Source organism: Trichoderma gamsii (assembly GCF_001481775.2).
Source record: "Trichoderma gamsii strain T6085 chromosome Unknown Scaffold_26.2, whole genome shotgun sequence".
In the NCBI taxonomy this organism is placed as follows: domain Eukaryota; kingdom Fungi; phylum Ascomycota; class Sordariomycetes; order Hypocreales; family Hypocreaceae; genus Trichoderma; species Trichoderma gamsii.
In genome coordinates this window covers 82,653-107,707 of record NW_020171363.1, presented here as the reverse complement: position 1 = coordinate 107,707, position 25,055 = coordinate 82,653, and the positions used below count along the sequence as shown (strand labels likewise).

General features: G+C 48.5%; 10 protein-coding genes across 10 annotated transcripts; 4 read left to right on the top strand and 6 right to left on the bottom strand.

Annotated features, from left to right (window-relative positions):
* Positions 1-610: 610 nt before the first annotated feature.
* TGAM01_v207184 (hypothetical protein) lies at positions 611-4,465 on the bottom strand (the record flags this gene model as incomplete). Its single annotated transcript, XM_018803749.1, has 1 exon — positions 611-4,465. One exon carries the CDS (start codon positions 4,463-4,465, stop codon positions 611-613), a length of 3,855 nt encoding a protein of 1,284 aa, XP_018663122.1.
* A 911-nt stretch (positions 4,466-5,376) lies between these two features.
* Positions 5,377-7,558, bottom strand: TGAM01_v207183 (hypothetical protein; the record flags this gene model as incomplete). Its single annotated transcript, XM_018803750.1, has 4 exons — positions 5,377-5,787; positions 5,850-6,052; positions 6,117-7,380; positions 7,436-7,558. The coding sequence occupies 4 exons, from the start codon at positions 7,556-7,558 to the stop codon at positions 5,377-5,379; spliced, it is 2,001 nt and encodes a 666-aa protein (XP_018663123.1).
* A 561-nt stretch (positions 7,559-8,119) lies between these two features.
* TGAM01_v207182 (hypothetical protein) lies at positions 8,120-8,761 on the bottom strand (the record flags this gene model as incomplete). Its single annotated transcript, XM_018803751.2, has 1 exon — positions 8,120-8,761. One exon carries the CDS (start codon positions 8,759-8,761, stop codon positions 8,120-8,122), a length of 642 nt encoding a protein of 213 aa, XP_018663124.2.
* A 584-nt stretch (positions 8,762-9,345) lies between these two features.
* TGAM01_v207181 (hypothetical protein) lies at positions 9,346-9,835 on the bottom strand (the record flags this gene model as incomplete). The annotated part of the gene is made up of 2 exons (XM_018803752.1): positions 9,346-9,421; positions 9,486-9,835. 2 exons carry the CDS (start codon positions 9,833-9,835, stop codon positions 9,346-9,348), a joined length of 426 nt encoding a protein of 141 aa, XP_018663125.1.
* Positions 9,836-11,103: 1,268 nt separating this feature from the next.
* On the top strand, positions 11,104-12,444 carry TGAM01_v207180 (hypothetical protein; the record flags this gene model as incomplete). The annotated part of the gene is made up of 2 exons (XM_018803753.1): positions 11,104-12,324; positions 12,400-12,444. The coding sequence occupies 2 exons, from the start codon at positions 11,104-11,106 to the stop codon at positions 12,442-12,444; spliced, it is 1,266 nt and encodes a 421-aa protein (XP_018663126.1).
* Positions 12,445-12,875: 431 nt separating this feature from the next.
* TGAM01_v207179 (hypothetical protein) lies at positions 12,876-14,740 on the top strand (the record flags this gene model as incomplete). The annotated part of the gene is made up of 4 exons (XM_018803754.1): positions 12,876-13,502; positions 13,591-14,004; positions 14,061-14,597; positions 14,669-14,740. 4 exons carry the CDS (start codon positions 12,876-12,878, stop codon positions 14,738-14,740), a joined length of 1,650 nt encoding a protein of 549 aa, XP_018663127.1.
* A 2,571-nt stretch (positions 14,741-17,311) lies between these two features.
* TGAM01_v207178 (hypothetical protein) lies at positions 17,312-18,238 on the top strand (the record flags this gene model as incomplete). The annotated part of the gene is made up of 1 exon (XM_018803755.1): positions 17,312-18,238. The coding sequence occupies one exon, from the start codon at positions 17,312-17,314 to the stop codon at positions 18,236-18,238; it is 927 nt and encodes a 308-aa protein (XP_018663128.1).
* A 244-nt stretch (positions 18,239-18,482) lies between these two features.
* Positions 18,483-19,030, bottom strand: TGAM01_v207177 (hypothetical protein; the record flags this gene model as incomplete). The annotated part of the gene is made up of 2 exons (XM_024550031.1): positions 18,483-18,491; positions 18,623-19,030. The coding sequence occupies 2 exons, from the start codon at positions 19,028-19,030 to the stop codon at positions 18,483-18,485; spliced, it is 417 nt and encodes a 138-aa protein (XP_024405197.1).
* Positions 19,031-20,508: 1,478 nt separating this feature from the next.
* TGAM01_v207176 (hypothetical protein) lies at positions 20,509-22,197 on the bottom strand (the record flags this gene model as incomplete). The annotated part of the gene is made up of 5 exons (XM_024550030.1): positions 20,509-21,014; positions 21,073-21,577; positions 21,678-21,804; positions 21,887-21,918; positions 22,015-22,197. 5 exons carry the CDS (start codon positions 22,195-22,197, stop codon positions 20,509-20,511), a joined length of 1,353 nt encoding a protein of 450 aa, XP_024405196.1.
* Positions 22,198-24,158: 1,961 nt separating this feature from the next.
* On the top strand, positions 24,159-24,986 carry TGAM01_v207175 (hypothetical protein; the record flags this gene model as incomplete). The annotated part of the gene is made up of 1 exon (XM_018803758.1): positions 24,159-24,986. One exon carries the CDS (start codon positions 24,159-24,161, stop codon positions 24,984-24,986), a length of 828 nt encoding a protein of 275 aa, XP_018663131.1.
* Positions 24,987-25,055: the final 69 nt, after the last annotated feature.

Genomic DNA, 25,055 nt, shown 5'->3' with positions numbered 1-25,055 from the left:
GGACGAAATAATTGCCTAAATACAGATATACCTACATAAGGCAACTACTAGGTACAATATCACAATGGCTGTTTCGGCGATTTTGGTCTTTCTACAACGTGTCAGTACTAGGATGCCTGGCTGGTCTATTTATATCGCGGCAGGGACTGGATCGTTTCGCGGATCTATTTGATGAAGATCTTGGGTTCAGCCTTGAACTGGGTATAAGTAACATAGTTATGTAATATAAAAAACCATAGGGCTGTGAGTACTTGTGCAATTTGGATAAACCTGTTTGGGATTGTGTCCTGCCGGTTGGTGCATTCATATATTCCGAATAATCTTCCCGGCTAAAAAGATGTCTTGCATGCAAGTATACAATGACATGTCGGGTCAAATACGATGATGCAAAACGAGAAATATTGCCTGCTGCCTGGCTCTTTTTTTCTTGTATCTAATATCACGCTTCCTAGCGATTCTCGGCTGTAATAGATCAGAAGAGTACCAGCTGATACCCTCATAGTAGGACAATCCAATAGAGCAACTTTTGAGAGTAGGTTCAATTTCCCTTGACAGCCCCTTTCCCTGATTGATCATAGTCTTAGCTAATTGTATATCTTCTCTCGACTGCTCAGTCTAAACTCGAATGCGCGTCAACAAGGCGCTTCTTCTTCTGGCCATCTCCAGAAGTCCACCACTCTCTCACCCTATTCATGAATTTGATGGGTGCGTGTTTGTACGAAGAACCCTGACTGGCCACCTGGGCGTATGAAAGTTGGGGGAAGAGAGATGGCGACACCAGCTCTATGCTCCATCTTTGACCGCCGCTCCCCATTTTGAGGATTTTGTTCGCCGAGGAAGATAATAAGTCGTTGCCGTGAGATTCTCCCCGCCTGTGGCCACTGGTTCGTTTCCCATTACTCGATAAACTGTATCTGTTTCGATTAGAAGTTTGTACACGGTAGGGCCGCTCCCGAGAAGTCTCTTCTAGCGAAGTGTCTATGACATATTTGATATGCTTCAGGTTTTCGCCAAAATGCTGCAGCGCATATAGCTTTTTCACCAGAGCATCAACCCCTTGTTCGTCAAGGAGCACGTCCTCTGGACCAGAAGGCTCAAGCATATTCTGCTTGAACGTTTCAACCAGCTGGAGGTGGATCTGCCTGTCCTCCTGCAATGCTTCGAGGCGTTTCTTGTTCGTCGGTATGCCTCGTCGATTTGCGGTGTCAATAATGCCCTTTTCATCCTGAATGAGCATCTCAAGATAGTCCAGTGTAGCGTCGTTAATGACAGTGATTGAGTTCTCCCTCAGAAACAGACAAAATCGAGCCGCAGCACGTCGAATCTCGTCGAGCTCTTGTTTGTACTCTTCAATAGTTTTGTCCAGCCTAGCGATGCTTGTTTGTCGGAGCGTTACATCGTCTGCGTTAGACTTTAGTTGCCTCTCAATTTCGGTATCTGTGATTAGAGCCTTGGTCTCGGACAATTCGTAGAGAACGTGTAAATGCTCTTGCCATCGATGGCCGCATAGCCTGCAAACATTGCTGCCACCAAAAGCATAGCAGTGTATGAGACCTGGATCGGCGACGACGTCTTCTTTGACATTGTCCAGGTAGCATTCAGGGTGGCAGTGCGTCTTGTAAATGGTGACAACTGCCCCGTCTCCAAGACCGCTATCCTTAAAATCACAACAATCATGCTTCTGGCAGACCGTGCGAGGTCTATCCAACTTCTTGGCTACGAACTGGATCTTCTCTATGCGAAGCCTCTTGCGAAGGTTCGCCGCAGTCAATTTTGTGCCATCCAGCTCCGTCCTCTGGTCAACGCACAACGTGATGTTTTTTCTGATAGATTCTGCAATGCTCGCCATTGGTTTCGTGAGTTCCAATATCAGCTTTCGTGCTCCATTTAGGCTAATTGTGCTGGCAACGGGATGGGGCGGTGTCGATGCGAAGTAATTGAGAAGCCTATGCGCCTCTTTACTCGAGTGATCCCAGCTTGCGCGGAAATCTTCTTCACTGGGGAGCGGCACTCCCTGCTTATACGCTGCAAGGTAGCGGAAGCTTTCAGAGTCGAAACAGTATGTAGTTGTTGCTGAGAGTGTAATGGGAATATCCGAGTGCTCATCAAGGAGTGACTTGAGTGGCTTGAAGGTATCTCCAGGGGCGTAATTGGATATGCGCGTGTTAGTGAACCCAAAGGCCATACTTTTCGCAGCACTACGGTGGAGATGAGTGAGGAGTTCCTTGACGCAGAATCTGAAAGTAATGGTAAGGCGAGCGTTGTTCGATTTGACCAGGACTAGAATACCGTGCAGTTGTTCGTAGCTGCTGATGGCTTTCAGGATATCGGCCATGTTCTCCTTATCGTAAGACAGGCCTCGAGTATCCCCAATTCCTGGCGTGTCAATCAAGCGATATGTCTTTGTCCCAATTTTCACAGTGTAAACAGATGACTTCTGGGTTGCCGACTTCCCCGTTGAACCATCCACTTCATCATCACGAGCGCCAACCTTGACATTGTATTCTTGAATTCCTGCAGACAAATTTGCTCTGTCCATGGTCTGAAGAGAGAAAGAGCACGGTATCACAGATGTGAGCTCATCCACATCTATGGCTTCATCCAGTGTTGAATAGGTCAAGTAATTGACGAAGGCATTGATAAATGTCGACTTTCCCACTCCAGTTTCTCCGAGAATGAGTATGTTGATGAAGTCAGCCTCATCCAACCCGGTCAAGATTTTGTGAAGCTCCTTTGCATTATATCTTGTGTATGTAGCTCCGTGCTTGGGATCGTTACATTTAAACTTGAATGTGCTGTAAGCGGCCCGGCCACATTCGCAGTAGAAGTGTTCGTCGCTGTATCCGAACTCAATCTCGACAAAGCATACTGGACAGATCCATTCCACACATCTAGAATCACAGTTTGGTTTGGGGCAAGGTACCCTAACAATGCATCTCTTGACTGGTCGTTGGCGCCTACTAGTATCCAGAGCAGCACCATGAGGTTGAGCGAAGCATTTTGAAGACAGAAACTGGCGGTAACTGAGAACATCGGGAATAGTCTCCTTCTCGCCCTTGTACTGGGATATGCATGGTCCGGCATCAGGGCAGAAATAAGAGTCTACCGAGTCATGATCTAATAGATAGACTGGCATATGTTGATCTGGCTGACTGAGTAAATCCAACAACAAAGCGACGTTATCCTCCCATTGTTTCTTTTGGTCCATTGACGCAGAACTGAAATGAAATACATAAAAATGGTCGTCTTTGTGAGACTTGTTGACTGTCTCTGGAGAAATCCCGTTGAAGCCCAAATATCTTGCGCCTTGTGCAGCAACGCTGCTGATGAAATTGAGCTTGCTAGATTCCTGGCCAATAATGGCGGATGCATGCTCTACAGTAAATTCTCCCGAAGTGGCTTGTTGATATAGGTCAAACAGCATCGAAGGCCCTCCCTTTCCCTTTCGTGCCTCCTGCAAGACATAAGACAGCCGTTTAACCGTCCGGTTTCTGAGGTCTTCCAAAGCCTTCATAGAAGTAATAACTTGATTGAGATGATCTTTGCTAGTGTGCATCATATGGCCTACTAGGTAGGCATCATATTTCTGGAGTCCAACTGCGGAGACCTCAAATTGGTCAAATAGCTGAATGAAGGCAGCAAGATAATCATTCCTGATTGGATTAAGAGTATACCGAAATCCCAGCGGGAGCGAAACCATGTATGAAAGTGCCGTGATGGGGATCAAGGTGTATTCTATTGGCCATCCCTTTCCGCCATTCTCTCGCCGAATATGATCTGGTACAATTCGGATGAAGTTGCAGATCTCCGAAACGTCTTGCATAACAAGACCTTCTTTCTCAAGAACATCGCTATAGAGCGTGAGCTCGCCGCAAATCTCCAGTTTAGGAGGTGTTTTAGGTGTGAGAAAGGCAGATTCGATAGCGTAAGTCAGAGTATTCAGATCTCCTTGAAAGGTGATATCATCCTCTTCGGGTCGACTAGATTTTCTTGACATGGGACTATTGGCTGCAATGACCGTCTTCAAGCCCCAGTTGATTCCAATCACGACGTGAGTGCAGTCACTTTTCCCCAAAGGCGTCAAGTCGCTACATGACTTGAATGCTTCAATCACATTGTCCAGTGTCTGCTGCACTGTCGAGACATGATGAATGATGGCGGCACGAAGATCTCCTCCGCTGGGCGTGAAATCACGAATGAAAGCGGCGGCGCCTTGCAGATGAAGTAACCCGGCAAGAATGTTGACCGCAGTGTCTTCGTCTATATGGAGATCTTTAAAGATATCCATGTATGAGGCACATTTTGAGAGGGTGATTTCTGTGGTAGCGGTTGGCCGTGTTGATACATAACTGGCCAGTAGGTTGGAAGATAGGATTGAGGCTTGTAGAAATTTATCTGCTTTCGCATCATAGAGAGTGCCGATTTCTGCAACTCGCCTGAGGGCTGGGCAAAGTGGATCTTCCATTATTGTTGTAATTTGTAACTCTCGGCTATGAGATAACAACAATGAGGATTAGGAATCCAGCTTCTAGTAGGAAAGGCTCTGTTACAGCTTGTAAATGATGGGTAGACAACCTTTTATATAAAGGATCTATTATACTGGTTGAGTTGCATAAATACTTGCCCAGCTCTCAAGGCCTTCCAACTCATCTTCAGACATATATGTGGGAGGCCAACAACTGGCAGAATATCATTTTTATGGCTTGTGACATGTATATCTTTTAAGAGGAGTCACAAGCCCATGCATTTGAGCCTAATATGCAGACAATACGGTTCGAGGCCGACCAACGCAGGTTTCTGCATGATGTTGCATGCATAAGGCATGCATGCGCATTGATCCTATATACAGTGGGAGGCCTACGCTCGTCATGTGTAAGCTTTCAATTGGCCCGCGTGAAGCCAAATGCAACAGACACGGTGAATAAGATATATGCTGTCGCCTTATCAAGGCGAATTGTAACCAATACGGGCTTTTACATGGCCAAAAGGACGCCCGGTTAACAAGGGAAGAGTTCATATCTCGTTTCTTTCCCGAGTCGATTTTCTCTTAACCAGTGAACGTCTAACACGATAGCTTTACCCCCGTCGAGCGGAATACGCGGCACATTGGACAAGCCTCTAAGATATGTAAATGTTGTCATGATGATATCTGAAATCTGATTACTCTTGCAATATACTTTACTTACTGTTGTCGGACATGACGAGCCATCGGATCATTATGAGCTTTGCTGAGCCGGCACGTAAAGCACATCTCTTGTAGCTCTTGGAAAAGCTTTTGGCTATGAATAATGAGGTTAAAGTTGAACGTATTGTCTAAGAAGACCACGGGTCAATGGTTAAAGTATTGATTTCTATCGCAAAAATAAACTACTAGAGTCATGACTGAGTATTTACTCGAGTATCCGTCAGTATCTTGCCCACGATATCTCCATCGTCCACATCGATAATAAAGTCACGTAGGTCGTCTTGTTCTGTAATCTCCTCATCGTCATCGAGGTACACATCCAGAACAATACGCTTCACCTTTTCTGCGCCAGCCATCAAACTACGAGCCCCCAGCTTGACGTGGTAGTGAGACTTTGCAAGCGTTGTGCATACAGTACCATCTCTCCTAATCAGCAATCTGATGTTACCAATGAGCCTCTCTGATGGGTTCTTGATCAGGCAAATTGGAAGGCGCAGATCTTGAGCCAATTCCAATAAGCATTTGTGTGTGATGACAGCTTGTTCACCAGTCGAAAAGGGTAGCAGAGGAATGAAATCTGAGATGCGGCCAGTAACGGGTGCCTATATGCCTAGATTAGCAACAAGTAGCACATATTTAGAAAAAGCAAGCAAGCTAAACCTACGCCAAATTGCTGTAAGAAGCTCTCTCGTAACTGCTGTGAGAGTTTCCTGACTTGTCGAGATTTCTCGTCTCCGTCATCGCCGGCTATAGCCTCATTGTCTTCACAAAAGTCCAAGATTGTGTTGTCCAGTGCATTCGTTGCTAGTATCCATATAGTTTTTGAGCAATCAATCTTTTCACCATTGCGCCTGTCTTGATACTCGCCTGTCAATAGTAATTAGCTTCCTGACACTTAAAAAAAACTGAGTAATTAAGATTATTGTCATACCATTGTCAAATGGGAGTAGTAGAGATGAATGTATCTCCTTGGTCGTCTTTTCAAACTCGTCTAGGAAGACAATGCACCTCTTCCTAGAATGCCCAACGAGAAAGTTGTTCACTGCTGAGCCCTTGTCGTACCCCTGATAAGGCCTTCTCGGACCAAACAGCTCCATTTCATGAGTAAACGTGGTACAATCAACCACCTCCAGATCCAAGGAGAGTAAGTGGCCGAGCTGTCGAGCTAGCTCAGTCTTTCCGTGACCACTTGGCCCAGCAAAACACAAAACGAGTGGCTTTTTAGCTGGTAGCATCATATGAATGAGCAGTTTTTGAACAAGTAACTCCGTGGCGACAGATTGTCCAATGAGAAAATATGGAATGCCTAAAAGTCCCTGGCACTTTTTGAGTCGTGCAATCTGTCGTCTCTTGGTAGAGGGTGGCTTCAACTTTGTAGATTTTTCCAAGAAATATCGATGAGTGAGATTGACATTCTTAGAAAGCCTGGCTTTTATCTCTGGTGAGCACCAAGCGACCTCTTCAGTCACCTCGGAGTCTTGCTGTCCAGAGCTGGTTGCATTATCATGTAGATAAGGTGTATATAAGTCCTTGGGAATAGCGCAAGGCGAGGCTCCTTTACTGAGGAGCACGCAAACCATATTTGCCGTGTCAATTTGCAGCGTTTCACTGCACATGATTGTAAACGCCAATAAAGGGACATTCAACGGCTCGTATACAGCGTTCGGGCTCGCTCCGTACTCGATGAAGAGTCGCACGATGTCTTCACTGTTGGATGCAACGGCGTAAAATATGAGTGGAAAGCCCTCAACTGTGGTGTTCATATTTTGCTCAGTCACCGCTGTATCACAGAGATTCAAGTAGCTTCGGATATGAGAAGCTATAGCCCCATGTTGAATAGCCGAAGCGAGACTATACGAGTCGAAGTAGTCCATGTCTCCTAAAGACATATCAAGTAGACTCGGTAAAATAAAGTCCCATTCTTTGCCATGGCCATCGTGTGGCGCAAGTTTAGCAGACACCTCAACTTGCTCAACTTGCTCAACTTGCTCAACTTGCTCAAGGACTTTGACTTCCGCCATGGGAACTTTTGGGTCGGAAGGGGGAGTAATCGCTTGAGAGCTTGAAAAGGATCCCAGAGAGAGATCGCTATGCCCATCACTAAAGGAAAGTGCTAAATCCTCGTGCGAGTCCTGAGCGTATACTTGGTAAAGATCATGATGTTTCTTCGCTGCATCCACATTATTATTGCAAATCTGTAACATATAGTTAGTAAACATGGAGATTCGAGGTTTTGGGTGTATGGCTCACGCTGAGTAAATCGATAGCTCTCTGTCTGGTGCAACCGCACTCTTCCATCAAGGTCCTGATGGGGTGACTGTCTTCCAATGCTGAATCCATTTCCGTCCAATAGATTGATTGAGTATCTGACATGATGATAGAATCGTAGTGTTTTCGGCGCGATGCAATCGCTGGAAGGTGGGAAATGCTCCTAATCCTTTTCTATTAGGATTATTAAAGACCTTGAAATTATCTACATGTACGCATTAGAGAAGAGTTGTAGGCCTCCCGGCGACAGTATCTTGACAGTCTCCGCATGAAAGATATGTATGGATGCCCAATTTTATAATCACTATTTCCTCCATGCATCATCATTAAAGTGTGTGTAGGTCTGCGTCGCTACGAGCATGTACACGTATTTCCCCCGCTTTCTGCAGCTTTGCGACGAGGCTGCGGGAGGCCTTCAACGCAGCCGTTTATCTGAAGCCAATCACATATCATGGACGTAGGTACGTGCAGTGTGGCGTTGAATTGATACAATACGCCCGGCCAACGCATTTTAAAGTAGCAAGTCTGCAGCTAACAAATGTATTTTATTGGTCAGATTCTCAACTGCAGCTATAGTTACAGTCCGTAACTGCATCTATCCTATCATCCACTACCTATTCCCATGCAAGCATGACACCATCTCTCACGACTTCATGCCGGCGGCCTTCAAAACTTCCTGCGATTAGGCTGTAGCCCCAACCCCGAAATCAGTGCTGTCTGTTCTTCAAGCATCTTTTCGGTGGCCTGCAGCGAGAGCTGGAGGTCCTTGTTGGCAGCCTGCAGATCTTGACACTGCCTCGATACTCGTTCTCCATTAGTTTTGTGAAATTCCAAAAGTCTCCGCAGTTCGTTCACTTCCTCATCAAGAGCTGGCTGCAGTACGCCAATCCGTTCAACTTGCTGTTCCTTTGTCACTGCCGCGTTGCTATTTTGGAGATGGCCGTGAGCTTTGTCCACGAGTTGTCCTAACTTTTCGTTTATTTGCGCAATATAGGCATCCTTTTGCGCAACTTTTTCCTTTTCTTCCTCTAGGCGTGCTCGAGTAGCCATCAAATCTTGTACCAGTCTGTCGGCTCCGCGAAGACTATCTCGGGGCTTCTGAGCCACTGTCGTTTCCCAGTGAGAGTGAAAAGGATTTGTTTCATCCTCCTCAAGCATTGAAAAATCCGTCACTGTCCAATTGTTTTCGTCGATGGAAGTCCCAGGCCGAAAAGAAGGTGCGCGTCTGGGAACTATGTCTGTCATGGTAGACTCCGTAACAAGGTTTGAGGAAATTGACGAGCGGGATGAGGCACCTAGCATAGCCATGATGTAAATATATGATATCGTGACGGCAGTGAAAAGAGCTGAAGGCATGGATAATGGAGAGATGAAATGGTGCAGGTAGAATTTCAGCCAAGGCTGTTGAATTTATACTGATTCAAGATGCTACTGTATACTGTCATTGGCTCCACTTTCATCACTTGTAGCTGCTTCTACTATTTGCATCGTAACGTGCGGAGTACTGCATAAGTCTTGCATTAATGCAGTGCTGTTGGTACATATTGACCAACTGATGTAGTAAATTTGGAGGTACTCTTGAAGTGGCCTTGTGTTGGGCAGCTTGGCTGGCAATAGGCAAGAAGCAAGAGATGCTGAACGCTTGGGCATTGACTTACAAGTATAACAAATGGAAGAGAAAAGATGGGCTAATATCACGCTAAAAATGGATAAAGAGATATGTTTCATCTGAAAGCTGAATGAAAAACAAGCTCTATAGAGATTTGTAGTTCCAAGATCTATAAAACACCTGCGCCTATGCTACAAGAACAGCCGAATAACTCCACCAAGAAAATCGGGTATATTAAATGCGACAAAGTTGAAGTCTCCATGCTGAGACTCATATTAATAATTTAGCATTCGAGAGCAACGTCCTTGACGATGACGTCGAGCACAAGGCCGGTGTCGCCAGTAACTTGAATCTTGCCACTACGAAGACGATGAATATTAGTACGGCAATTGGGAAAAATCATCAGACAACCGTGAAACTCACCCCTTGGAAGTGCCATCGTTGCGATCGCACTCATCCAGAATGCTCTGTACAGCAAAACGCAGGTCATTCTGGTCAATGTGTGTGTTTTGCCATGAGTAGGTGTTGGCAAGACAAGCTCTGGCGCTGCCCATGCTGAAGCTGGCGGTATGTGAAGCCTCGATGAGGAAGGGAAAGTCTAGCTGAGGGTTGAACTTGTTGCCGGCAATCTCGTTTTGCAGCTTTCTACCATCGGAAACGGAGAAGCTGGGAATGGAGGCGTCATCATGCGCGTAGCAGTCGGCGGCCGCAGAGCCCAGAGTGAGGAGGGAGAAGAAAGCGGCAGCTCCCTGGACGTAGACTGAAGAGCGCATCTCGGCTTATGTAATTCTTGATTCGTTTAGATGACGAGAAGCAGCCTTGATAGTTACAATGAAGCTCAAGTTGTAAAGTTGCTGTTGTTAATGGTTCTTGGAAGGGATCTACAATTTGCTGGGCTTGAATACCTTTATAACTACACAACAGCCATAGCCACGATTCTTCACTATCCATGCTCGTGAGATTATAGCGATAGTCTAGTTCTATCGACACAATGCACCATAGCCCAAACACCATGGTTCGTGCCAGGCTATTCTTGGACGAGCTTTACTCAGTGGTCGAGAAAGCCTCGAGCTAGATCCGTCTGACGCCAAAAATAGCACGGAGGGCGACGCTGCCGCATGATTTCGGGCCAGGCTAACCAGCAACGCTCTAGACTGCACTGCTGCCCAATTAGTAAAGCAGAGCTATTTCTAGTGACAGCATCTAGAACAGGGCCAACGCAGAATCAAGCAGTGTATAAGCCAAATAGCGTCCGTCTTGTCGAGTTAGACTCTGACGTGAGATGCCAAAACTTTAGGGCTAATGCTTCTGCTGCGGCACTAAAGAGAGCATGTACCTGGGCGGTTCTGGCTTCAAGTTGTTTACTTCAGCTTGGTGCCCATACTGGCCTCTCCCTCTATATAAGTGTATAAACGGATATTGGCGATTATTAATCTTTAGGCTCTACGGGGTAATCGAGTAACCTTTCTATTGTGGCATACACTAGCTTATTGCCTCGGCCTATGCTTATGTCTATCACATGAATGGCTCAGGCACAGGAAACAATCTTGTTTGAGAATTAGCTATAAGTCTCGCATTCCGCATGCCAACTATGGATCTTGGAAGCCACAATCTAGATAGCCGATGCTAGCGCTATCTTTAAGATGTGACATCTTGAACATATGAAAGCACTGGTTTCGAAATACTCTTGGTCCATGGATGTCAAAGTATCATGAATTGTGCTTTGGGCGCGCTGGGCCGAGAAAATACCACGTAACTCCAACAGAGCCGAGGATGCCGCCACACTTCTACTCCAACTTTTACCCCAGCAATAAGATCTTAGCATTATAAGTATGAATTAAAAGGCAACTCAAGACACTACAGTCACGTCTTTCATTCAAACGTGTCCCTCTCATAACCAGCATTTCATCCATTTCATCTGCATTGGATAGCAGCTCACTTACTGCGGGTATTGTTCACGCTATTTCATAGCTTCTCTCCTGGCTCTTTGGACGCCACAACACCCCAGAAGAGTAGCACATGCTTCAAAAGTCTTGATAATATGAAGGTCATTATTATTGGCGCTGGCCTTGGTGGTCTTACCGCCGCTTACGCCTTGGCTAAAAGCGGACACGACGTGCAAGTCCTTGAGCGCAGCTCCAAGCTCAACCCTACAGGAGGCGGCATCAGCATCCGGCCGAGCGCAAGCAAGGTCATCCAAAGCTGGGGTCTTCAGCAGACCTTGGAGCAAATCAGCGACAGATCGCCATACGTGAGCTATCGCGAGCTCAACACCGGAGAGGTCCGAACCACCGTCGTCGATGACCCCAAACATGCCGACTGGGGCACCACCAGGCGGGCCATGGTCAAGTTTCTGTACAAATTTGCAACCGATGCTGGAGCCCGCGTTCGCCTAGGCGCAGCCGTGACTCGAGTTTCCGACGACGCGACTCGAGCTTCTGTGACGCTGGAAGGCGGAGAGGAGCTATCCGCCGATCTGGTCGTGGGTGCGGATGGCATCAAGTCATATACTCGTCGAAGCGTCTTGTCAGACCTTGGCTCTCCCGAGCAATGGGAGCCCATTGTCGACCACACGACGTTCTACGGCTTCAGCGTGGCAGCAACCGATTTGGCCAGCGACCCCAGCTCGACGAAGCTGACGGAGAACACAAACATCAACACCTGGAAGGGCGAAGGCGGCTTCGTAGTGACTCGCTATAGCGCTAAATTTAATCGCGTGGGCCTCCTGTTTGCCATCCAGGGAGAAACTGACCAGAAGGGCCTCTGGGACGAGAACGGCGACATCGAGCATGTGCGTCGCTTCTTTTCCTCGTCGTGCAGCGACATGATCAAGGCCTTGAAACTCGCCGACGCCTGCGATCGCTGGAGAGTTGCCGAGGTGCCGAATCTCCCTCGCTGGTCGAGCAAGGCTGGCCGAGTCGTGCTGCTGGGCGATGCCGCCCACGCAATGCATCCCAACGCCGCTCAGGGGTACTCGACCATCATCGAAGATATTGGCGTTCTGCAGCTCCTCTTGTCTAGGTCTGCAGAAGCCACGGTGCCGGAGGTGGTCAATGTCTGGCAGGCGATTTGCAAGCCCAGAGCAGAGCGAGTCAAGGAGTTCTCGCGGTGGAACACCAAGCATCTGTCTGGAAGGACTGAGCATGCCATTGGCGTTTCTCACGCAGACAGCGTGCTTGATGGGGTTGTACCGGATGGAGATGCGGAGTTTAGCAGCCTGGAATTTTGGAAGTGGAATGTCGAGTATGATGCTCTTGCTGAGGTATGTCTGCTGTATATGTTTACCCTTCCATCTCTCTCGTGCGGTTGGATACTAATACGAAACTACTCATTTTAGGCAAAGAAGTATCTTGAAAAGAACAAGAGCCTCTCAAAACTATAAGTTTGGGACATGACGCATAATTTCTTTTGATTTTAGTTTTGCGTACAGGTGTAGGTTAGCGCCTGTATGGAAAAACATCCGAGAGACGAATGAGAGCAATGATTCCAGATACAAATGTACATACAAATATAAACATGCAGACAGATTTCCTCCCTTGAAAGATACGGCCATTGTTTGGCCAACGGTTCTTTTATAGATCAGTTATGAGTTTACCAATGTTGCTTGAACCGAGTAATAAATCGGTGGGATCAAGTGTGAATTAGACACTCAATGTCATTTATTCGGCAGAATATCGGCGCAACGTGGTACACTTCTAGTGCCTGCGTTGCGCACGGCTTTAGCGCTCTGCCCTGAATTTAATCAGAGCCATCGACGTGATCCTTGTCAATGCAATATCTCGCGTGGAAGTTCATTTTCTTCCACGGCCTACAATGTGCGGCATCCACGCTGCCATATCAGCAGATGCAGGCTATCACAAACTATCTCCAGGACTCGAGCAAAGGCTTCGCAACCGTGGCCCTGACCATCTCGGGGCTGTGAAGACGCAGCTCCGTCAAGATGATGCGAATTCCCTCTATCTGACTCTGACCTCTACGGTTCTGTCCCTGCGCGGAGACCACGTTGCGAGGCAGCCGCTGGTGGACGAGGACTCTGGATCTGTCCTTTGCTGGAACGGTGAAGCCTGGAAGCTTGGTAGCAAGCCTGTCGAGGGCAACGACGGCGAGGCCATCTTATCCATGTTGATCGCCGCGAGCAGCAACAGCTTAGGCGGTAGAGACAGTGTTCTTGACGCACTGCGATCCATTGAGGGCCCATTTGCATTCATTTTCCTGGACAAGAAAGCGAAACGGCTGTACTATGGACGCGATCGCCTTGGACGTCGGTCCCTGCTGCTGAAGAGAGGAGAAGAGTTTCTTCTCTCCAGCATCGCAGAGGCACCCGCTGTGGGATGGGCCGAGGTCGAGGCCGATGGTTGCTATACTATTCAGCTGAGTGAAGCCAACTCGCCGAAAGACTTGATGCCCGTGAGACATGACTGGGATCAGACCGAAGCTTTGGTAAGTGATTTACAAGTGCTCTCGCAGGATATTAAATTACTGCAGAGTGTAAGTTATTAACCGAAACTCGTGCTACTTACGTTTGTAGGTGTCAAGTATTGGCGTGTTTAATGCTTCTATCCCTACGTCTGCGACCACTGCGTTGAGTAGTCAGTCTCTCTCTGTAGAGCAGTTGCGAGACCATTTGACGGAGTCGCTCAAACTACGAGTTCTGCATGTCCCAGTGCCTCCAAAGGCAGGACCTTTGGACGCACGGGCTGCAGTACTGTTTTCAGGAGGTCTAGATTGCACGGTTCTCGCTCGAATCGCCAGCGACGTAATACCCCCCGGGCAAGCCATTGACTTGATTAATGTTGCGTTTGAGAACCCTAGAATTGCGGCACAAAACAGAAATCTATCAGCTGCCGAGCTTTATGAGCTATGCCCTGATAGAATGACTGGAAGAAAGTCGTTTGCGGAGCTGTTGGCGGTCTGTCCAGACAGGCCGTGGCGATTTGTGACTGTAAGGAACCCGACACATAATTTGAGTTGTGCAAGGCATTAATTGAGTTTGTTTAGGTGAACGTTCCTTATGAGGAGACGTCTGCTCATCGAGCAGAGTTGATAGACCTGATATACCCCCACAATACCGAAATGGATCTCTCCATTGCCTGTGCTTTATACTTTGCCGCACGAGGTAAAGGGATGGGGCAGTTGGCCTCGGATTCGGAGGCTGAGCCATATGATACAACTGCTCGAGTGTTGTTGTCGGGGCTTGGTGCAGATGAATTATTTGGCGGATATGTCCGACATGCAACCGCTTATACACGAAGCGGATATGCGGGCCTTATAGACGAATTGAAACTGGATGTGAGTCGACTGGGCAAGAGGAATCTAGGACGAGACGATAGGGTCATGTCGCATTGGAGCAGAGAAGTTCGATTTCCATTTTTGGATGAAAGCCTTGTGAAATGGGCGATTGAGCTACCTGCATGGAAGAAATGCGACTTTGATAACCAGGGCCCGGATTGTGATTATGACCCTGAGAAAAGGGTGCTGCGTCTCTTGGCGGACAGACTGGGCATGCGCTCTGTGGCTGCGGAGAAGAAACGAGCGGTAGGTGGTGACCCGATGAGGTACATATAAATTGCATGATCCTTACTAACTGTCTGCTTTTTTTTTTTCAGATTCAATTTGGAGCGCGAACTGCTAAGATGGAGAGTGGCAAAGTCAAGGGCACCACGCTGCTTCTCCCGTGAAGCATGCGAGATTCTGCATGTACATACATATAGCTATGCTACTAAAGTGAGGCATGGCGCATTTCTGAGGAGGAAAAAGGGCAATCTCGGCGGTGATGACACAACAGATACTTCCGAGCTACACGGCCGCAGACAGCATCAAAGGAACGGCTGTGCGTTTGCTGCTTCGCAGCTAACCCTTTCGTCCAGATGCCTGTCTGTTCCCTTTTAAACAAGTGTCGGTAGCAGTGACGTCGTAAAAGGCAAGTCTGAGTCGAGATGTCTGACCCCTTTTCTACTTGGCAGCAGCCTGGCTGGGGTTAGAAGCCACCCTAGGGCTGGCTTCTCGACAAATAAAATGAATAAAAATCGGTGAAGACTGACTCTCGAGTGCGTATTCAAGCTGCGTATTCTCTTGCTGGCCATTGGTCGTATCTGGGCCTGGAACGCTTTCCATCGTGATCGAACTCGTCCTTGCATTACTTGATACGAGCTAAAAAGAGCACACAGCACAACAGCCCCTACATGTATAATGCCAGCTACCAGAATCTTCGGCACTCAGGTAATACGGATTTGGACCGTATCTGCGAACCCCGCGTGTCAAAGATCAGATGCCGGGCGTTAACATCGGGAGCCCCCTAATCGGATGGGCGGGACCGGCAATAGCGCACGTTAGACAGGGGGCCTTGCAGAGAGTCCAGGGTTATAGCGCAGAAGCGGAATACGAAGCGAAGGAAGAGAGTCGATCGAAATATTCCGTAGCGATAGAATGGCTGTCTCGGACAGTTTGTTCCTGTCTTCTTTTTCTTTCTACGGCGTCATCCGTGTTTAACCAGCCATTGACGCCGATAGGCCTATGCAAGCATATATCAATGTAGCTCGGAGTAAGCAGAGACAATGTGTGTGGAGTTGTATTGAGATTTGCATTGTACATATGCAGATGCGAAGAATTCTTCTACACGTCATTCATTACAGCTCAGGTGGATGCCGTAGCAGTGATGAGTATTTCGGTTCATCGGCGCCAAGTTTCATCTTCTGCCGCTCGTGATATAAAAAGAAGTCTGTGCGAAGAGGGGAAAGTCCTAGGTGGGCTAATGGTCTGGCGACAGCTATGGGTGTACGTATGTTCTTCAACTCGTATATCACGATTAAAAAAAGAAAAAGGCCGCATCTATTCCTGTTCCTTCGTATAACGCGAGTTCTTTGTATGTATTTGTCTTGCGGAGTTTGTGAGCATTGCTGCAGTAAGCTGCCTGTATTTGTGCTGCTAATAATATCTCGGGTTTGAATATATCTCCGGGTGCGGGCACAGCAAAGGGGATTAGTTACCCTAGCCCAGCAGAACCAGGGGGAGTACAGCCTTGTATCCTTTAACCCTGTTCCTGTTCCTTTTCGTTTCTTTCTAGCTTCGTTTATAGCGTCTAGCGTGCGTCAACCGTTGTAGATGTCAACCGACTCGCTGCCCACGCATGGATCCACCTGTCTGATATTAGCTTGATCGTCAAGATGCCGTTCGAACTGAGACACGACTATCCATTGTGTTTTTGAGACATTACCAACATATCAACTGCTCGCACTAGATAGTAGTAGTACATAAGCTGTATTTCAATGACTTTTAAGAATTTCTGAGCAGCCGTTGCAACTCTCCTCCTTGCCATCAGAGATGCCAAGTGCGGATACGGAGGCAAGGTCTATCACATCTCAGTATTCTGCGAGATTGCTCTTTGAAGAGAGGACAAAGAAAAAAAAAGAAAGCCACGGTGGATACGTCACGCTGCCGAGAAGGGGCCTCGAATGCCGAGCCTCTTTCAGGTAATCTTATATTTTGCGGAATAAGCTAGCATTGTCTGTTTATAGTGGACAGGTAGATTCCGCATCCACTCCGACCATGATCACGATCCTAACGTATCATACCAACATGACACGATACTAACAAATCGATTACAATAAAGTAAACAGTTGTTAGTGTGTTAGTACTCCATCTTGGACAATACATCTCGAGAGTCAAACAACTCTCTCACTCTTATATCCATGCATTCGGTAACTCCGTACATACACCTAATCCAGCATGATACACATCAACCCTCCTTGCTGGCTTCCTCCACCTCTCCCGGACATCGACTCCGGGGCTCCGGACAACAGAACCATAGCCAGAGCTAGGGTGCATGCCGTGTCAACAGCGGTCCAAGCATCCTCCCCTGTTAGCCGTTGGCTGAAGCCCTGAGAGCAGGCAGTTCTCCAGGCAATCATACTGCACTGGCATACTGCGGAGTCCTGTCCATAGCAGCAGCTGTGATATAGCAACTCTATTTTGAGCCGTGAGGATTCGTTTCCCATCAAATTTCGGCAGGGATTGAAAGGAGTTCAAGGAATCGATCGAAAGAAAGAAAAGGAGCATCAATCACAAAATGTGTATATAAGTCAGTGTTGATCTTGCCCTCTTCTCATTTTCCCTTCCTCTTCACCCCTCACCCTCACCCTCATTCCTTCACCTCCCTCCAGAAGCCTTTGGTTTCAGTCACTCTTTTGACACCATCCCCAACTCACCCACCAGTCACTCATTAATTAAATTAATATCTTAATATTTCCAAAATGCGTTTCATCACTGCCGTTGTCTCTCTGGCCTCCGTGGCCTCCGCCGCCAGCGTCGCCGTCGGCGCCTGCGCTTCCGCCACGGCCAACCTCCAGCTCGGCAACCAAATCATCGCCGAGGTCTCGACCGACGTCAGCGCCGCCGTCAACCTCGCCGGCGGCTTCAAGTGCCCCAAGGGCATGGCCTACAGCCCCTGGGTCAAGGCCTGCGAGTGTCTTCCCGGCCAGAGCTACGACACCACCAGCAAGACTTGCAGCGGCAGCGCCCTGACCGGCGCCTGGCCGAGCCCCAAGTGCGATGCCACCGGTGCCAAGGTCGCCCTCGCTGCCTTCTGTGCCATCTCGCCCACTAAGTTCACCAAGTACGATGCTACCCACGCTTGGTGCCAGGTCGCTCTCGACACCTTCACCTTCTGTGCCGATGTCGACATCGAGGCTGAGATCAAGGCTCTTGGACTCGGCATCAACCTGGACGTCGAGCTCGACATCTCCCTGAGCGCCACCATCAGCGCTGCCCTCCGCAGCACCTCTGCCGGTCTCGCCGCTCTGTACATCGAGGAGCTCGCCCAGGCCGTCGTCATCTTCAACACCAACGCTTTCGGCTACGCCGTCGTCGCTGCTGACGTCGAGGCTTCGCTGACCACCAGCATCTTCGCCCAGCTGTCCGCCACCGCCTGCCTGCTCGGCCTCGGAAAGTGCCAGTTCGACTGCGTGTCTTACAACACCATGGGCTGCCACAACTACATTGACGTTGTCGGTGCTCTCGGTGGCCGTCTTGCCGGCTTCGTCGGCGTTACTATCCTTCCTGACGTTATCCTCAGCCTCAGCTCTACCAAGGTCTACGCCAACCTCGTTGTCAAGGACCTTCTGTGCGCTAGCCTCAAGCTTGACACTCCTCTCATCTCCCAGTACAAGTACACTTGCTAAATTAGCGGTGTAAACGTTTGACAGGGCCGAGGAGTGTTTGTGTCTTTTCGCGTCGGAGTGCAGCGGTAGATGGGTTGGCTGTGTTTGGAGAGCGGAGTAGAGTCTTTTTTTTGTGCATAAAAGAGCGAGGTGTTGGTTGAGTAAAATGGAGAGGAGTTGGATTCACGTCAATACGTCGGTAATGAGTGAAGCGTTCTCAGTTTAGCGGTTAGAAATAATTGGTAATATAATACACATAGATAGATTAATAGAACTGTTGTTGTGGTTCAGAAATATGTCGCTCTCCTTGATAACTCATAGCTGTGATGGTACAAACTGCCAACCATTATTCATAGAAACACCTAAAATCTCCCATAAGAAACACCGTCCCAATCAGGCACTTACAGGAATCGCTATTTGCTTGCCAAATTTGTCCACGCCAAAATGGCTAAATGCCTCCTCGTCATTATCGTCCAGCAAAAATGCTCGGTCTTCATCTTCTGGAGAAAGTTTTGCATACAGGCCTTCGCCGGCTTTTGGCCACAATGGCGGGAGAGCATCCCCATCGTCCATCATGGGCGATTCTTCGACTTGAATGATCGGCGCTATCTTGACCGTCTTTTTAGAAATCTTATGCTTGTTCTTCGTTCTTGACTCTAGGATGGTGTGTCCGTGGCGTGGCCGGGTGGCAGACCGGACATTCTGATGCGAGTGTTTTATCCTGTTAACTCTAACACTGCTGAGTGTATCCGCGTTCCAGTTCGGAGAGTCAAAGATTGGTAAGTCCGGATGTTTCTTGGCAACAGAGACCATGATGTCGACCAGCAACTGCGGCTTGAGCTGGTCGCAAAATGATAAGATGTTCAACAAGTCTGTCTTCTTTTTCCCATAAAAATACTCCGTCAACTATAGACCTGAGTTAGCTTCGCTTCCTTTTGATTCTCTTATTCATGTCTGCTTACCGCCGCATCCGATGCCTGTCCTGCCCAGAAACCAACATGCGCTGCGTTGGCCGGAACGGCATCTCTATTTAGAGTTGCCAAATTCCTAGCGCGCCTTCTTTCTAATTCATTCTGGTGCTGAGATTCTTGTTTGCTGTGATCCATCGCCTCAATTTCATTCGCACCCAAGCATGATGGACACGTAAACTTGAAAGTTTGTTGTGACTCTTCCTCTTTTATTATCGACGTCGACACACATCCTTGATGCCATAATTGAGAGCAGTTGCCGCAAGAAAGGAGAGGACTGAGTGATGCTGATGAACCTTGATGGCACTTGGAGCACACCATATAGCTGCTTTGCTGTGTGATGTTCAATGTCGCCGTCGTTGATAGTACGACTGCCGGCTGTGGAGCAGGTATAGGAAGTGACATTGTATTCTGGGTGAAATCATCCGCCTCATTCTGTTGCTCTCCCTTTCTCTTCAATCCCACCAGATGAGAGTTTGCCGCCATGATATTCTCAACACTGCCAAACGACGGGTGGTTTGGTGATAGGGGCATTGGTAGCGTGTCACTCAATCTTGAATCCCGTTTCTCCTCCGTCTCTCTCCCCCCATATGAAGTTTGTGGTGCATCGTTAATTAAACCTGACGAATTTGAGCTTTTAGGTCCCTGTGCATTTTTTAAACGATCCAAAATCCACGAAGCCGATGAGAATTGAGGTGTGTATAAAGGCCGTGATATTGACACCGGTGAACACGGCTCTTCCATTCTGGAGCTGATATCAGGATATGGCTGTATAACTGTTGCCACTGGCGAATAACTCATGATAGTGTCCTCATCATTCGATTCGGTTGGAGCAATGGCCGGGAATGTTGCCTCCATTTGCATCACAAGTCCGGGTATTATTTGCGTGATAGAAACGGCTTATTGCGTATGACCCTAGATGCTTTCTCATAACATTACACCTACAAAAGAGAGGAATTGAGGAACTGGGAGCTCGTAATTGGAACAAATAACTTGTAAAAGTAAAAAGACAAACTCCTCCGATATTTTTAAATCATGATATCGCGAAATTTCATTTTGATCTTGCGATAGAGACTGAGAAGGAACCATTTTCGGAAAGCGCGAGACAGGAAAGAACAGGTTAGTAAATCATGTGAAGAGTCACATGATGTGCTGCGGTTTCTCAAATTGTACGGTGTCTCATCCAACTATGCACTGTCCTACTCTCAGTTACCACTTGCCAGCTCCTTGCAATTGCTCCTGTACATATTTGTCTTCATCATGTTATCATTTCTCATCTAAATGTCTAAATATGGTATAGATCCAATTGTTCCAGCCATTATTTTAACTGACTACTCCCTGGTCCTTAAGCGCAGCAACATCCGATTCACTCAATCCGAGATGCTCGCTCAGGATCTCGTTCGTGTGCTGGCCCAGAATTGGAGGCGGTATCCTCACAATGGGCTGAGTTTCTGACCACTTGACAGGCGTGTTCACCATCTTAATCGGGCCACAGTACTCGTGGTCAATCTCGATGACCATGTCTCGGGCTTTTGTGTGGCTGTGATTGAGAGTGCCCTGGATATCGTTGATAGCGGCATACGGCATACCTTTTCCCTCGAATGTCTGTAGCCACTCTTGCGTTGTTCTTTGCTGTGTAATGGCCTCGATTTTGGCCTCTAGTTCATCACGGTGCGCCACTCGGTCAGCGTTTGTCTTGAAGTTGGCGTCGCCTTTCCACTGCGGCTTGTCAAGACCATCGCAAAGAATGCCAAACAAGCGGTCATTGCCACCGCCAATAAGAATGTCGCCGTCCTTTGTCTTGAACGCTCTGTACGGAACGATAGATGCTGCAGCACTTTAGTATAACTTTCACCAGGCTCCTAACACCACATGCATCTGACTTACGATGAGCGGTTCCCCAGCGACCACTGTCCTTCTTCCCACTTATCAGACTGCTGCTTGCAATGTTGGCCAATGTAGCTGTTTGGCAATCACTCAGGGCCACATCAATGTGTTGACCCTTTCCAGTCTTGGCTCTCGACAAAAGTGCTGCCATGATACTATTGCTAGCGTAAAGGCCAGTTGTCAGGTCGGTAACAGCTACACCGACCTTGACGGGCGGCCCATCTCGCGAGCCTGTGATGTGCATGAGGCCAAACTCAGCCTCGACCATGACATCGTAGCCAGCGCGGTTGGAGTAAGGACCGGTCTGGCCGTAGCCCGTAATAGAAGCATAGATGAGTCCGGGATTGATCTTTCGCAGGCTCTCATAGTCCATCGAGTACTTCTTCAATGTGCCTGGGAGATAGTTTTCGACCAGGATGTCGCATTTCGCCGCCAGCTTATGCAGGATATCCACTCCTTCTGGGTGCTGGAACGATAGTCCTAGAGACTTCTTGTTGCGATTGGCCTAAGAAGAATGACGCACACAAGCAACACGTTAGTCCCCTCTCGTTCATCTCAACAAACAGCTTCTCTAATTTTAGGTGTCCATGTTGGTTGGTTCATACTCCCAAGAAATACGCGGATTCGCCTGGGCCTTGCCTTCCAGAATCCGGTTTGTACTTTGCGTACGGGGGACCCCATGCCCGAGTGTCATCTCCCCGCGTTGGGTGCTCGATTTTTATGACTTCAGCGCTGGAGAATAGTAATTTTTGACAAATCAATATGCCAATCTTGGCTAGATGTAGAAGTTGAGATGTTCGAGAATAATGCTTACCCAAGATCACCAAGAATCTGTGTGCAGTACGGCTGCAGCAAGTTAGCGGAGTGATGGGCATAAGATTTGGGGCAGGCATCTATTTATATACGGCTGTTCAAATATGCGGGAGAGAGAGATCAACTTACACCAGCTAGCACTCTGGACATGTCTAGCACGCGATAGCCCTCAAGGGGCAGAGGCCCATTGTTGGCTGCGGCCGCAGAGTAGCGGCGCATGCCACGTGCTGCAGCATTAGGCCATTGGATGGGAAGTTTGGAGTGAGCCAATCTGCCGAGGCGTGAGATAGCCATGGCCCGAACCTGGGACATTGTTATAGGGTGCGTCTTGGTGACGTCTTGTAAATGGACGGTAGTAGTAGAGAGGAAGTAAGGTGTGAAAGGAAGAAGCAGATCAACTACCGAGCAGCCAAGATTGTCTATGCGTCTACCATCTGGTGCCACTTTGCGATGGATCGTGGATCTTCTTCGGCTCTGAGTGGTCGATGGCGGAGTTGTCGCCAGCGTGGAATTGTCCCGATACTGCTGTATTGAGCGAAGCCCCATGGGGTCGGTTGGATTCGGCTCACAATAGTGGGCAAATGTGGTTAGTGCGGTGCTAGAAGCAAACAGCAGTGCGTTCTCGGCCGAGCCAACTGTTAACGCTCTATAAACACATTTTTTGGTGTATATTGTGACTATGTATAACAAACATTTACATGCAGCATGAATAGAAGCAAGACAATAGGATGCACCTTTCCAGGTATTATGTGATACTATTGCGAGAACTCTGTCCGGGCTGATCTGATAGGCGCTGCTAGCGTTGACGACCCTCGCAGGGTTTGGTAGCGATCTGCCTAAGCAGACTGTTGGCTGACCTAAGACCGTATGATCAGCTCTGTATTCCTCATCTTTCAGAGATAGATTGATCTAGATTGTCCGTCAGGGTTTCCGTCAGAGCGTTTCCGCCTCTTTTTACAAGCGAACAGAGTCTATCAGGGAACCGTAATCTCATCGCGTAGGACTGCATGGACTCAATTACAGTCCCCCCGTACTACTAATGGCAGCCTAACCAATAACTGGATAACGTCACTGCCCAGTTAGGAAGCTTTCTTTGATACGAGGTCGGTACTTCGTACAATGTATTGTTTACTTCAACTGTACTGTAGTATTCTTGGGCTTTTCAATGGCCTATTTTCATTCCAGCTCCCCTGCACATGCAAGGCTGAATAGATTCAATATTCACAGCTGTTGGTTCTTCCATCATCACATTCCGCATTCACCGACTCCTATATTTGGGACATTGTAGGCAACAGAAGCAAAAGATGCGAACCTCTGGCCTCTGCATGGCTTAGCTAGCGGCACGGCAATCCGCGTTGCATCCGGCGCTGCTGATGTGACCCCGACGCCTATCCTGCCCTAAGGCCAAACGGGACAAAGGACAAAGCTTCCCACACGCTGCTCGTCTCATGTCGTCCGGTTAATTCTCACAGGTCCCACGGCGATGATCCCGACCGCGCCGCAGCGCTTACTGCCAATGCTACCGTGCTGGAGGAGGCGCCATACTCAGTGAAGAAGGCCCTATAGGCTTCTGTAGGCTACTGCTGCTCAGCAACTCGCGGGCTCCACCGCAGGCTGTGGGTGGTGAAGATGTTGATGCGCAGAGCCCATACAAGGTCGTATCCGCCCCCCCTCCAGGCGGCGTGGGTGTCCCCTGCAAACGCCTGGCGCTTTTTACCTTTTGGTAGCCGTTTGCCATGTTTCTATTAATACTGGTGCGCGCTGTTGCTCTGCCAATACCACCATGGGCGCAAAGCGGGCTTAGCCCACCCCGTTGGAGTGACGCAAAGGCCCAATTCTGTCACCTCAAAACTGGAGAGCGTCCGCGGCCGTCGTCCCAATGTGAACTCTGGCAAAACAAGAGCGGAAACACAAGAAACAAGGCTCTCCCAACGGCAATAAAAGGACAATCACGACTCGTTCGGGGCTGTGCTGTGCAGCTGTTGGCAAGGCCCTCAGGGTGAGCTGCAGATCTGAAAATCGCCGTCATGCTTGGGCGCATGCGCGCCATGAGGCTGCGGGTTTGATTGACTTTCAGATAAATGTGGCTCATCCGTTTGCGCTATACATCACGATACGAAGATCGACCCGGTTTTCGATAGTCTCTTATACATATACAGCGATCCGATAGTTTTCTCTCTCTCCTTTTGTCTCTATCATCACATTGTCACATTCATTGCCCATATTTGAGCAATCAGGTAACACTACTGGCGACCACCATGGAAAGGATTACAATGCTGTCACGTCGCGAGCTGTCGCAAACAACCACGACATACATCATCATTGGTGTCGTGGTTGGTGTAACATGCACTGTCGCGGTCATTGCCATTCTCATATTCACGCGTCGGAGGGGACAAAAGTATAGTGCCCTGAGGAAGAACAGCCAACTAAGGAAGAGAAGCTCCAGCGCTCTGGATCGCGAGTCTTATAGGAAGAGCGTGATGTCGACGTTTTCAGAGGTAGACGACGCGCAGAGGCAGGCCATGATTAGGAAATCGCTTGCGACTCGGAGCTCCACCATGGATTTGAACGTCGACGCCGCATCAATACGCACTGCTACTACGCATCCCCTGGAAGCACATGCCGAAGAAACCAACATCCAGTCCCCGCAACCTCAGCAGCCACTGCCGCCTCCTTCGCGAGACGAAGAGGATCTGGTGGGCCTCAGGGACGACTGGAAAGAATGGGAGGCGAGGCTCAACGCGAACTATTCCCCTTCACTCGGCATTCATCCAGCGCTTAGTCCTCGCCCAGCACTTGACTCTCACCCAGCTCCCGGTCCCCATCCAGCACTCGGTCCTCACCCAGCTGTATCTCATTCGCGCCATAGCTCCAGTAGCTCCAATAGCTCGACCAGATCGGCTGGCGCATATCTATTAGCCACAAGTCCGCCATCTCAATGCCATATTGGCCTCTCCACAAATGAGCTCGACCGACGCTCATTACCTCCGATGACTAGGCCGCACTCCAACTCTTCTGTTAGATCTAATCGATCACTGCCGGCAAACTACGAGATTGAACGTGATCCACGCACTCTCCTTCCATCGCAAACTCGTTCATAAGATCGCCTTCAAGTCATAGAAGAATATCGAAATGACTTGTTTTAAACGCAATACCACTCTTGGTGGATT